Source organism: Lepisma saccharinum, chromosome 13 (assembly GCF_977018435.1).
Source record: "Lepisma saccharinum chromosome 13, izLepSacc3.1, whole genome shotgun sequence".
Taxonomy (NCBI): domain Eukaryota; kingdom Metazoa; phylum Arthropoda; class Insecta; order Zygentoma; family Lepismatidae; genus Lepisma; species Lepisma saccharinum.
Window position 1 is genome coordinate 1,677,267 of NC_139241.1, and position 14,468 is coordinate 1,691,734.

At 39.3% G+C, this 14,468-nt stretch overlaps 1 protein-coding gene across 2 annotated transcripts in view; it reads right to left on the minus strand.

Moving 5' to 3' along the window:
• Positions 1-14,212, minus strand: part of LOC145996854 (uncharacterized) — a 39,536-nt gene extending 25,324 nt beyond the window's left edge. The window contains exon 1 of one of the 2 annotated variants that reach the window (XM_083133387.1): positions 14,076-14,212. In XM_083133387.1, coding sequence (XP_082989513.1) covers positions 14,076-14,082 — 7 coding nt within the window. In that variant the 5' untranslated portion in view covers positions 14,083-14,212. Of the gene's footprint in view, positions 1-3,656; positions 3,932-14,075 lie in introns of those variants that run through there. The other variant, XM_083133386.1, reaches the window with a different exon arrangement.
• Positions 14,213-14,468: the final 256 nt, after the last annotated feature.

Below are 14,468 nucleotides of genomic sequence, written 5' to 3' on the forward strand. Positions count from 1 at the left end.
ATGCCAAAAAATCCCTCTGCGACCTTAAAATATCATTACGTGCCCCCCCCCCCCCCCCCGAAACACAACAGGTGAATCTCCATAAAAATGTACCCTTTCCTACGAAACTTTCCTTCTGGGAAGATCCCCGCAGCGAATTATATTTCAGAACGAGGTTAAACACTGCTTAATCTGTCTGCGCCAAATTGCAATAAATGAAGCATGACAATCTCTCTTGATTGAACTATCATAGCGCTTCAGGTATTTCTTGGGAAACAGAAGTGTTATCCCCAGTTTATATTGCATATTTCGCGCAATTTTTCGTGTTAAGGTGCGAAATACGGCGTTATTCTGGAAAATGGCATAATTCGCGTTATTTCGTGATTCCGAAACCCTGAAAACTTGCCTCCTTTACCTACATACAATTTAAACACTTTATTTTGTTTTCCTCAACTTTTCGGCCTTATCATTAAAACGAAAACTTAGCGTCCCTATTAATAGATCATCAGTGCTCGAAGAGTGTGGGTGAGAGGGGGGCAGGGGCGCCGACTTGTCAAAATTATTGGGGGGGGGGGCTCTGATCACTGAAATAAATTAATTAATGATTCACTCCGTCCCTTTTTTTAAGTTTTGGCCAAGGTGTTCGGAATCTCGTAAAAGCCCATGAATTCCTCAAAAATATCAAAATTTTCATTCACAGTTCGAATGCAGAATGTCAATTGTTCACATTCCCGACGGAGCGCAAAACAGATCTCCCTAATATATCAACGATCTCGTTCTGAATCTCATGTGAGAGCCATTTGTAGCCCGAACGTCCCATCCACTCCCCTAGTTTGAAACTCTTTAGTAAAAATATTAACAATACTCATAATTATATACTTACGTTAGTATATAGTAATAAGTCATGTGTTTTGCTGTCTCGGGTCATACCCCTCCCCCAAAGTTTATGGTTTAGCGGTCTCAGCCCCCCCAGCGTTGATGGTGTAGAACATTTCAAATGTGTATTTAAAGTTTTCATGTGGCACAATTCAGAGTAAACTTTACAAGAGAAGCAAAATAATACATTAAATCTTCTTATACAAATTATTTGGGGGCTCTGCCCTCACATCGTTAACATTGGGGGATCGAGCCCCCCCCCCAAGTCCCATGGAGTCGGCGCCTATGCGGGGGGGGGGTGTAAGGGACGCAAGGGGGTGCTATTCCCCAGCTAGAATAATAATTTGCATAAGCATCCTCCTCCACCTACTGCTTTGTCTTCCCGTTGATCCATATAGCCTAATGATCCTTCCTTCTATCCCCTAACTCGAAGGGCCTCCCCGATGGCGCAGTGGTTGTGTCTTCACTTTGTGATCAAGGAGTCCCGGTGGAGGCACATGATGGTTCGGATCCCACTTTAAATAGGTTCAGTCCTGATTAGCCTTTCTGTGCATAATGTGAACTTAAAACTCAAACTCAAACCTAACTCGAACAAGCAAATTCGCAGCTAGGAATTTTCACTTCGAAAACTGAATAGGCCTAATCTGTATACATTGCGTGGCGGAATAGGGGCTACTGAACCTAAGGGCAAAGGGATAATTGTCCCTGGGCTCCACCTGCTGAGTTTTTGGTCCTCTTTGACGTAACAGGTGTGGACAATATGGGAAATTTATCTCAATCTCAATTCAATTTCATATTGAGAAAATACTTGGTGGGAAGTTAAATATCACTTGTAAAACACATTATTTACTGTTAAAAAAAAAGGTCATGAATTTTCAAGTTTGTTTAGGTATTGTATACCAATAAGGCATCAACTGGTTGAGCAACTGAATCTTTCTACTGGATTCATAAGCATAACTGTAATTCACTAAACTGCGTATCTATGTATGAGATGAAAGAATTTTCCTATCGATTGTCATCTGTAAGCAAGTAACTTAACAATGCATCACTGCTTCTTATCGCAGACGTCGCCATGTGATATGTTACTGGGAACCAGATTTCTGTTTCGTAAATTCATTTTAAGTAAGCGACACTCTCTGTTGAATTTCTGTGATTACATAAAATTTCAGGAGCACAGAGAGAGAACATTGCGGGGCCCTTCTACTTCGGGGCCTACCCGCATTGCGAGTGTGCGAGGGCGGCCGCTGCGCCACTGGACAGAGCCTAAGTCAGCTTCTATCGATGGAGGAAGATCACATTTCTGTCCGCGCGCTGTCATCAAGTTGAACCGACAAATTTCTTCCTTAAAGACAGGGCTATTTCAAACGGCGTTTGTTTATAATAGTTACAATTGATTTATTGTTTTATAACTCGAGTACATAATACCTTTAGACGTAAACTAATGAACAAAAAAGATAGAACTGAAATATAGTGTATAGTTTTCAAGAAATGGAACGTTACTTGCTGCCGTGTCCTAACACGTGGTCCGGGAAAATTATGACAATCGGGCCTTTGCCCCCGCGTCCACCCTGAATCCTCGATTGTCAGACGTTGCTTAAAATGATGTTTTTTACTCATTCTTGCTTGCATACTTTAATTTTTTCAAAGGGATGTAGTAGTTTAGAAGTTATAGTCATTTACCGTATATAGATCTATCCCATAATGATACGGGTTAACAAAGGCGGGGGAAGGATTTTTTTCAAACTTCGTTTGTTAATAATAGTAACAATGTATATATTGTTTTCTAATTCGAGCATGTGATGCCTTCATATGTATACTAAATATTAAAAAAGAGTGAACTCTAATATGATGTGTAGTTTTCAAGAAATGACACGTTAATTGCTGCCGTGCGCTGCTGGTCGAAACATCGACCATCCATCCTCAACGGAAATACAGGCGTGGTTCGAGATTCGACCATTCGGAAGCTAAACGTGGTGTAAATATACTAAGTGTTTCTAAGTTACTAGAGAGAGAGTTGCTGTTTTAAGTTCATTTTACGCACAGTAAGGATAATCGGGACTGGACCTACAGTTTAAAATGGAATTCGAACCACTATGTGCCTCCACCGGAAATCGAACCCTGGATCTCTTGGTTACAACTACAAGGCGACGACGCAATCACTGCGCAATCGGGAGGCCCTTCTAAATTACGTGTATATTATATAAAAATGGATGTATGTGTGTGTGTGTGTATGTTTGTTCCGGCATAACTCTCGAACACTTGGAGCGATTTCAACCAAACTTGGTACACATATCACTTGCAGTATGGAAAGAATTACTGTGGGGGTAAGACACCCCTGGTACCCGGGGGGAGGGGGGACATGTAAAAAATAATCGAAAACGACCGATATTAGTGTGGAATGCATAGTTCTCGGGGTCGATAAAATGAATAGTGACACTCCCAATGCCGTTCAACTCCAAGACACCCTGGGAACCCTAGGGGTGGGGGTGGGAAGGGGGTCACATGTCAAAATAATCGAAAACGACCGATATTAGTGTGGAATCCATAGTTTTCGGGGTCGCTAAGATGAATAGTGACACTCCCAATACCGTTCAACTCCAAGTTCATTTTACACTAGAATTCATTATTTTTTTAATAGAAGATTGGGATAAATAAATACCCGGGCAACACCGAGCAATCAGCTAGTATTATAAAAAGCTTTAATGTACTAGGTGACACCCAATGTTCTATCACAAATACGTTATCACTAAGTTGTCACCCCCCAAGCAAAAACCTTAATTCGCACACTGCATGCAACGTACCTAAATCCAGTGAAACATGTCGTTCCTTCTTGGGCATCTTCTGCTGGACTCATGCCTCACCGCTGTTCAAGAGACGACGATAATAAAGCAATCTTCATTTATAACTCACGAGCAAGCACACTCCTTGGTACTGAACCGATCGTCTGCCCCAATTGGACATCGTAGTCCTGCCAAGGAATTCGCTCGACATTGCGTGATCTACTAAACTTCCTTCCTAGCTTCTTACATTGGCCTTTGTACCCACGCGCTTCCTCGGCCACCCATCATTCTCTATCAATCGAACCAGAAAAGTAAATTAAGAAACCATTATGGAGAGCGGCACGCGAAGCAGTGATTGCCTATCAGTAGCCACTGGCGACATCTATCAAGCGGAAGGAAAAAAAAATGACTGAAGCTCCTGTTTCCGGAATTAGTTTCGGCTTGTCGCAAGTCGCGTCTTGTCACAAAAGTAATGAAGTGTTTCTTTTCTTTTTCTGATGGTTCAAGTTTCGTGGAAACTTGTTGATAATTCGGTAAGTTCGAACTTCTGAAGCTATGGCACAAGACAGAAGTCACGTTACGTCACGCGGCTAGAAACCACGGGGGAGAAAGGGGGAGGGCTTCTAATACTCTCACTTATAAATTTAGGGCAGACAAACGTATTACCTTTATATTATTGTCTTTAAAAAAAATAAAGTATTTTCAAGCCTACAAAAGTTCCCAGCAACTACGGCTGGTTAATTTCCTATGTATAATTGGACTATTATATCTCACTTCGTTCTCCAGCAAATTACTTGTTATTAAAGCTCAGGCATTTTATTCGTTAACCTAGGTGTCTTACACCTACGTGGTCGTAGAATAAATTTATCACACATTGGAAATTATTATTATATACTCCTCACAAAAAGTTTGGAATTGTTATAGAGCATTCCCTGACATTCGCTACGAGACTCGGAGGCAAGCTACCCGGTGAAGGCTCTTGTCTTTCCCGGCGAACGGATCCGCGACAGTCGCACGCTGTAGACTATTTTTTCTCGCTCTCCCTGCCTTCGTTCTCTTTCCCTTTCTGTTGACGTTGCAGACTGACGCCAGTATAATCCTCCCTCGGAAGTTGTGTTGTGTCGTGTCCGTGTGTTGAAGATTGTGGCTTAATATGGCACCACAGAAATTTACATTACAACAAAGGATTTATCTTGTCGAGTGTTACTTCGGAAAGGAATTGTGGAGAAGTGCGACGACGTTTTGCAACGAAATTTCCTGGTGTTCCCGTTCCACATATGACCACTATATTAAACCTCGTAAAAAAGTTTAGAGTAACAGGGTCAGTTCTGAATAAAAGTGGAAAGAAAAATGGGGACAATCCGCACACCATCCGTGAATTAAGAGAGTATTGTACGAGAAATCGGGAGAATTACAGTAGACGAACTTGCACGTGTAAATGCCAATTTCCTTCGGAGATGCCAGGAATGTGTTGCACCAGAGGGACATAATTTTCAACACCTTCTGTAGTCAAGGTTAGTACACAATATCAAAACTGTAATTTTAATAACCGACTCTAGCGACTGTCGCGGACCCCGTTCAGCGGGAAAGACAAGGGCTGATGCCGGGCTGCTTGCCCCGAGTCTCGTAGCGAATGTCAGAGAATGCACAAAAGTTTGGAATATTTACTATTAGGCGATAGGTTTTGATTGATGGATTGATTTGGTGTTTTTAAGTCCACTTTATGCACAGTAAGGCTAATCGGGACGGAACTTGAAGTTTAAAGTGGGATTCGAACCTCTATGTGCCTCCACCGGGAATCGAACCCCGGGACCCCTTGATTACAAAGCGACGACGATAGGTGATATGTAGGGTGGCATATGTCAGCAAAAACACACGTGAACGTGCAGCAGACAAATACCATGTGTTGTTGAATTCCAAGATCTTGCCTATCACTTATTGCCTAATGTAACAATATTCCAAACTTTTTGTGAGGAGTGTATTATAAATTATGTGTAGTTGTTTTGAATCTGCTGTACGAAATCATGGTTATATGTAAATTAGTCTGAACCACAGAGAGGGAAAATAAAGGGAAGGGGAACAGAGAACTTTTGTGACACGAAAGCTGGATTTCTAAAGCTTGACGCCCACTGAGATAGGGAGAAACGCCGGAACAAACAGCAACAGAACTTCTGTTGTCTGCTTCCATTGAAATCAACGCCCACTACAGGGAACCGAAGCAGGAATTTCCATTACAGAAGTCTGCAGGTTATCTTAAAGGTTTTCGCCCAGCCGGAAACGGGTCTGTTTGAGTTCTGCGGCCGCGTTTCTCTGCGTCTCAGTGGACCTCAAGCTTAATAGAGTGATTTTCCGTGGGTCCGAACACACACACACTATACACGCCCCTATTTAGTACCAATCAATACAATAAAACAGTGAGATAGAATAAGGTTTTTCTTTCTCCGACTGAACTTTCATCAAGGCTTTTGCCCCCCCCCCCCTTTTTAATCAGAGTGTGTGCGCACGCCTATGCTAGCATGGGTAGTCGATCCCAATTAGAAATTCGTATCATGCAATTGAAGCTAGAAAAAAGCAGAAAGCTCGTTATTTTAACAACTGAAATAAAATTCACTCGATATTCGAACAAAATAAAATAAGCAAGAAATGCGTAACATCGCAAAGAAAATAGTGTAAATTGCAGGAACCAGGTCGAAACTCAATATTTTTTCATATTCCATTTTAGCTCAAACAATAAAGTGTTACACAGTTTTCAAAATTACTCCAAAAATAGTTGTTTTTTTTCTTATCTGAGAGTTCACAAAAGGTCAACTTTAGAGCTTTTTCTTGAACGAAAAGTGTAGATTTGGATGCATAAATATTACCAAGCACACAACTGCCCATCACCATATTTATTCTCTTTCTTTTACACACCGTTCAGACAGATACAAAACCTCAAACGAGCGGCTGATAACCTATGCACCAGCTTACGTAAAAATCCATTCCTTAAAAACGCAGGATGAAAGAGAAGAATGAATGGAAGTACTCATGGACAAGTTGCTAGTTTTGTTCACACGAAACTTGTTACCCATAAGAGATTGCGCAGATCAGATAATGTAAAAAAATATGGACGAGCGATTTGAAGAACGTTGTAGGAGAATTACTGGTTATTAAAAATTAAAGGAATAAAAATATGGGCTAGAAATTGGCTCGAAAGAAAATATGGTAATCAATGCATACTGAACAAGCTTTTTAATGAACTCGTGTATGCATATTCAATATTCATACATAAGAATCGCAGCATTCATTCATAAAAAAAAAAAAAATTGTTCCACTAAATATATCAAACATTTAATACGCTTGTAATAATAAGGATTTTCATTATCGGCTAATCATGTTTGTCACGTACAGTGGGATCCATGAGTATTACCGTGCAAATTGTCCATGACTATTTTCATTAATTTTTCTCTTACATCCTGTGTGTTTTTAAACGATGGATTTTTATGTATGCTGGTGAAGAAGTAGTCAACAGCTTGTTTGAGTTTTCTTTTAATTATTGAAGCTGTTATTGGGTCAAATAAAGTGCACGAACATGGTGATGGACAATTTGCAAGGTAATACTCATGGATCCCACTGTACAAATCTCATCGCTTTGCATAAATACCTAATGAACTGAACACGAGTGCACATCATCTCTGTTAATTTCTCTTTTATCCAGAAGCGAACAAAAACAACCAACACTCGGAAACCACAGACAAAAAAATTTCCTTTGTCAAACTCACAGATTATCTTCACATGACCAAACTTCGTTCTGATTGGCTGTTCCACAGAATTCAGTCGAGGAAAGCCAGTTGCAATGGACATTTGCACTTTGACATGAAAAACGTTTCAAATCCTTTCATTTTACAGATAATGACACAAACATGAGATGTGCAAAATATCTCGGCGTTATTTGTTTCGGTTATCGAGAAACACGCCTTCAAACACCGCTGAAATTCACCTACTACGTCACGGGTTTGAAAACGTCCTCTTCGCAGACAGGAGGTCCTCTGACGTCATCACTTAGAAATGCGTGCAGGCGGGGCTTCTGCTCGTCCCGTCAACTTAGCATTAGCCGCGGAAGCGACAGAAAATTCACTTGTTACTGTGTAAAACAAGTATCTTGTAACTTCCAGTGCAAAAATCTGTGCTCCATTTCTTGGAGATGAATTATGCCCTAGCAGTATAATAGTATTTACTATAATTCAGCCACTGGTTTTCCCATTAGGGTGACAAAGCAAACCTTGTAACAGTCAATGGCTGAACACGTGACCAGCCTTGTTCATTGCGAATACATAGGTTAGTTCTGACTGGCAAGAACTTAATGTTATCGGAATGCCTTTTCTGGAATTACAATTATTTTCGTCATAATATTTTCTTCACAAATTTTAAGATAATACTTTTAGAACACATTGGTTTACACGCCAATTTCTGCAATATAAGAGATGATACGGTATAAAAAGGTACGGTGAGTTTTTAAATTTCCTGTAGTAAATGACAGTTTTCTTCAGTTAATATATATATTTCAAATTTTTGTATTTAGCCTACTTTTACGTCGCTTCTCCGTTCACTTTGTTTAACCGCAACGATGAAAACGCATAGTTAATTTATTATGTATCATCTCTAACATCACATTTCTTCCCACTTTTGGCTAATCGCTACAATGAAGATGAATAACTACAAGCAGTATTCGAAGTCGGGGTGCAGGAGTACCCCCCCCCCCACACACACACACTACCACCAACTGCACAATCTAAGTATCACCCAACCTGCCATGATAAGAGACGAACTTTTTCTTCTGTCCAATCACATTTCAAAAACATTCACTTGTCCCATCTCCTTTTATGAGACGAGACGGAACATGCCTCGTCTCGTGAGCAACACTAACATTAACAATAGAAGCATCCCCCTAGCTGTCCCCAAAGTCTCGAGCAAACATCCTCCCATGCAACAATTTCCAGTTCAATGAAATGTCACTCACAAGGAAACAGTCATGCCCAGGTCGAGAGTAAAACCTGGAACATGCGACTTCCTCAGATAAATCATGAATTTTGTGTATAATAATTACAACGCCAGATCAATCCTGGTAATTCTGAATCTGCAGTTTGGTTTGCATATATAAGCAGGATAATATTTAGTTTTCGAGGGCTGTACCGTCGAAATGAGGAGTCAAGAAAAATATAATAAAAGAAATATATTAAGAAAGGTTTTTTTTGTATTTATAATGATAAGCCTTTGCATACGTTGTTAATTCTATATTTTTCTAGACTTGAGACGAGAACGAGAATTGCCCTCCCAAACCGAGACGGATGTTTATAAATTGAGACGAGACTGTCAATGAGACATTTACAAATAAACACGAGACAGACATTTACAACTCTCAACGAGAACGAGACCAAGGCTGCCATGTCTCGTCTCGATAGGATCCTTAGTGGTGAAGTTATGAACCAACCAATTAATGCGTTCGGGGTAACGAGATGAGGCGGCTTTTTTCGCAGTACAAAATTAAAAATAATTATGTCGTACCATTTCAGTATGAAGTTGTGTGTTTGTAGTCACGAAGTATTGATACTTTTCTGTTCATCTTGTGTCACTACGTTTTTAAGAACCAAATTTCTTTAATATGATTCGAAGGGGAAAAAATAACTGATTTGATAGTCTCAATGCAGTTTCTTATCGCAGAAATTCCGAAACTATCAGGAAATTGCAGATATTGGTCTGCAGTCCCATCTGGTGTGTGGAATTACGAAATTTCCTTCCCATCCGTATCCCGTCCTATACGTCTCTAATTTAAGAGAATGAAATAAGTACGAAGGATTTTTTTATGAACAAGCGGATAGAACAAGGAAACTGGTAATTTTAGTGAACCAAAAAAGAGGGGGGTTGGACCCGTTGAATCCCCCTTAAATACGCCCATGGTTATACACATTATTTCCTTGTAATAATTATACATAAACTAAGTATAGATATGTACTGTGCAACTAATGTAATCTTCTCAGTATATTTTCTCTTATCTGCACAAAAATATTTGATCATAATTTGCGCAACAGAAATGGAACACAAACTGAAATTGCTTTATGGAAAAGAAAGTTAAATAGGCTTTATAAATAAAGTGAAGAATGTGAAAATTCCTATTTTGCACTACATAGGTTACGGTAAATATCGATAAATATAAGTTTGAAAAATATTTTTGAGTGTCTGGTCAGCAATCAATTTTATAAGCAATATTTTTCGCATGGCCCGAGAACACACACGCAGCTGAACCCTTTCATTTATCTTGCACGTGAGCAGCACGGATATTTCATAGAAGAATGATCATTACAAAGCATAGCTTTCCTTTCTCCTATCGCTCCTTCTTCCATTATTTAAATCGGTACAGATTTGTAAAACTGCTGCACGCGTTCGCTCACCGTGGGCTACCCATCCGGAACTGGACGCTCGAAGCAGACGACAAACGAGCTCTCCCTAAGGAGTGACGTAGTAACATGGCGGCGGCGTGTTTTCAGCGCAACGCTAGCCTCGCAACTTTGGAAGTCTCGTTTCTGCCTTAAACTGGACGCAGAGAAACGCGAGAACTTGCAGGTGTCATTTTTCCAGGGTGTAGTTTTTAAAATTGTTGTAAAAAAAATTGAGTGGAAATGTCCATTAGAACATGGCCTAGTCGTCAAAACCAGTCAAGCAGCCAACCTGGCGGCCAGTGGCGCAGGAACGGGGGGGTACAGGGGTACATTGTACCTCCCCAAATTTTTGAAGGGGGGTACTGTACCCCCTAAATCCGTAAATCGAGTTGTACCCCCTGTACCCCCCTTTTGGTAATTTGACAGCAGACGCAAGGTGCTACTGTTAAATGAACCTATTTTAAATTCGCCCAATAAAAAAGTGAATATTTTTTTATAACTTATAAGCATTTATCTTCCTTACCACAGAAATTCAAACCATTGTAAACTGATTCCACTACATTGTGCTTGCTACTAGTTCGTTCATTGACCTATGTTCTTGGATACCTCTTTAAGGAGATGAAAATTGTTTAAAATGTGTGTGGAACGATGGAATCAGATTTGCTCTCAGAAAATCACGCTGCATACGAATGCTCCTTTGCGTATTGGGGGGTACACTTTTCTAAAGAAGTGGTCGCGTCGATTCGAAGATAAAATACAAATCTTCATCAGAAGAGTGTACGATTGACCCCATTTTCTTTAAATATTTAAAATGGAATTTTCCGAAACGAAATACTTACACGAACAAGACGAGACACGACAGGCCAACTTGGGGGGTACAATGCACTCCTGTACCTCAGCCATATTTTTCATAACTTTGTAAGAGGGTGTTCGGAAAACTACACTTAAACTTATACATTAAGAGATTTTTTTATAAAATAGAGTCCAGACTAGCCTACCTGAGCATGAAGTGAATCTAGAATATGTTCTAACAACTTCAGAGTGGAAACCGAAACAAAAATAAGCACAAACAAGAACGAGAAGGACCTCACCACACAGGAGACGATATGAAGCTGTGACAATTTTCGACTCATCGCATTGCGATATCATTCCTAGGTGAAATAATTTTTTTCTAGACATTTAAACAGGGTGCAATCTGCGATTTTATCAGAGGACTTATTTTACCGTTGTATTAGGTATACTTATAATTGGACATTAATTGCTTAAAATCTGATTTTGATATCGAATGCAACACAAACACAACGCCATTTTAAGTTAAACACTAAAGTCAAACTGTAAGAAAATTTCATTAGTCAGATGAATGCACGAGATAAATGAGACTCCCTGCAGGTTCTATTAGTAGATTTTGGATTGGATTCGCTAGGTCTCTGGTGTGAGATAGGAATGTTTGATTTGTTTATTTGGTTTGTTTTACTTCTCATTTGTGCCACTTTTGGCTAATCGCAAAGATGAGGATGAGTGATGATATGATGGACACTCACAAATAACACCCATGCCCAGGCCGGGTTTCGAACCTGGGACCTCTGGCGTCATAGCGTACTTTTGAACGTATGGCTTTCCTTGCTTCCTCTGAGATCTGAAGGATTTAGGTTTTGTATATGTAATGATAGTACTATCAGTGCTTGAAGAGTATCATTAGGTACAGCAAAATATATAACAAATAAATGCTTTGTCAAATGTTTCACAAATATTTCAAAGTTAGACTTCTTACAAGTTGACCGGGAACCATCTCAACTCAGTTCTTTTCTTTCTTTTTTAATACAACGCCCTATAGATGTCTGAGAAAATACCAAATACATGGCTTTTAAAAGGCATTGGATGTGGTACACATCTTCCATAAATTGTTTAGATATTTTTATGCGTAGCTATGGGACGTTAAAATTAGAATGAACTGATCTGAAGTGGAACTCTATAAGTATGATATACGGATTCAGTGGGTGGTGATGATTATTCTTGGTTGGGGTGGCTCAAGATCCTCCTCACCCCCTTTAATCTCAACCTGCATTAAAAATGTTTGCAATTTTCACATTTCGAACTCCTGATTTTCCGTTCCGTTAAATCCAAATAAGCCCAGAAAGAGGTCCAGAGCTTTATATGTTTCACAATTGTTATCAGGTTTTAAAATCTGTTTTTTTTTTAAAAAAAAAATCATAAATTCTAAGAAAAACAAATAAATAACAGGACATTCGTGTGTGCTGTTCTAAAATAGAATGTTTCCCATGGCTTCACATTTTACCTAGGTATAAAGGACGTATTTGGAGGGGTCCAAGGCGTCCGGACCCACCCCCCGAAAGACTTATCATGTAGTAAAAGTAAATAATCAAAATATAATTGTGTAGCATTAAATATATAATCTATGGCTATTTCCGCTCAACTTATTCGAAGGCAAGGAATTTCGCTCATACGGCTTTGAAGGGTTCCAAATATGTATGTACAGTACTAATGATGTTATCCATAAAATATTGATCACAACTTTACTTTTCGTTAATTGGATCTAACTCCTTTTTTGTTATTCAATAAATATTCAATTCTTTTTCTATTTGACATTAAATGCTTACCATGGCAGTTGTTTTTATGCAAATCTTGGCGATCTTAACTACACGAAAGCTAGATAATGACGTACTGTTATATATCTATTCTTTTACGATCTTTTACCTATTCATATAATAATAATAATAATAATAATAATTAACATTAATTAATTAATATTTTAATTTAATTTAATATAATTATTCTAATTATTATTATTATTATTATGTATTATTATTGCGACACTTGGTTGGACCCCCCGAAATGTATTTCTACATACGTGCAGGAGTGTGTATATTATATATATATATGGGAGGCTGAATTTTGTACCCCCCTAAATGAAAAACGTTCCTGCGCCACTGCTGGCGGCCATGATTTCCAGCTAGATAGCCAGTTCATCGCCAACTAGGGCATTCCTACTGGAAATCCAGTTCCGTGTGATTCGAAAGTGACAAGTATCGTTACAATTACTCATGGAAATTTAGTAACGGGTTAAGACTCAAGTACATTAAAAGTAACTCTGAACCTCCCTTCTGTCGGAGATCCTATGAAAATAACGTTGAACACTTGAAAAGATTTGTACAAGGTCAATGAATTTAATAATACTGTGAATTTGAAATGTAATGTCGATATATACTTACCGTTCACGCTTTGTGGACGTGGTTAGGAAAGAATTCGCCTTCGTTCAAGAGAATGAGAGATTGTCTCCGTTGGTGTGGTATCTATTACAAATGCGCTGTGTAAAGAATCAAACTGCTGCAGTCAGGTACGTAGCAATGGGGAGGGCTAAAGGGGTTGAAGCCTCCCCGAAATCCTACAATTATCTAATTTAAATAGTGTGTAGTGGTAAATAAATTTACTTCCTAAGCAGGATTAAACAGCTTGTGTAATAAGCTGTAACATACTGATAAATTCATCTTCAGGGCTTCTACCCTCCCAGCTTTTCCACCTTCAGATGGCAGCTGCTGAATAAGGGATGAGCCTCCATTGAAATAAAATCCTGGCCATTGGCGTCAAGAAGGGGGGCAAGGGGGGCCGTGTCCCCCTTGAAAAAATTAAAGTCAACCAAAAATGTTGTATCTCACATATATAATTGCATTCTAGCCACAATAATATGTGTTAATTATTGCATGAACACCATAAATTCAAAATTAAGCAATGTTTGTTTTAGGGAACAACACTGTTTTTGGGGAAAATGTGCCTTGTTTGCCCCCCCTGAAAAAAATACCTTCCTTGCCCCTCCCTGGAAACAATCCTGCGGAGGTCCATGGGCCTGGCTGCAGTATTAAAGAAGGCGAGTGTACTGCACATATAGCATTGACGAATAAACATAGAAATGACAACACTCTATTAGTGTCAAACCCCCCCACCGCACAAAATTTATAGGCACGCCACTGACCTTACTACCTAGAAACAAGTGCAAATAACGATCATTTACCTTCCATAGCTATGGTAGTGCAGAGAAGAGAAGAGAAACACAACGATAATTTTGAAGCAAAATGCCATGAAGATCTTGTAGAAATTTAGGTACCAAATGTATGGACAGTCACTGACTTGAAATTTATTTGTGGGCGAACATCGCCATGGCAAGGCCACTGCATTGTTTTCATATTGTTTCATGCGTCTTGGGATCTCACGACAGTGGAATTCACGTCCATGTTTCTTTTGCAAATCAAGTAGGCTTGTGTACTCAAATCCAGTGAAGTTTTGGAGGAATATACAGGGTGTCCACATGAAACTTCCCTGATTTAAAATGATAATTGTGAGGAAACTGTTCGACATAGAGCCTTGCGGCATCATGTAAAACAGCTCAAAAATGTATATCTATTTT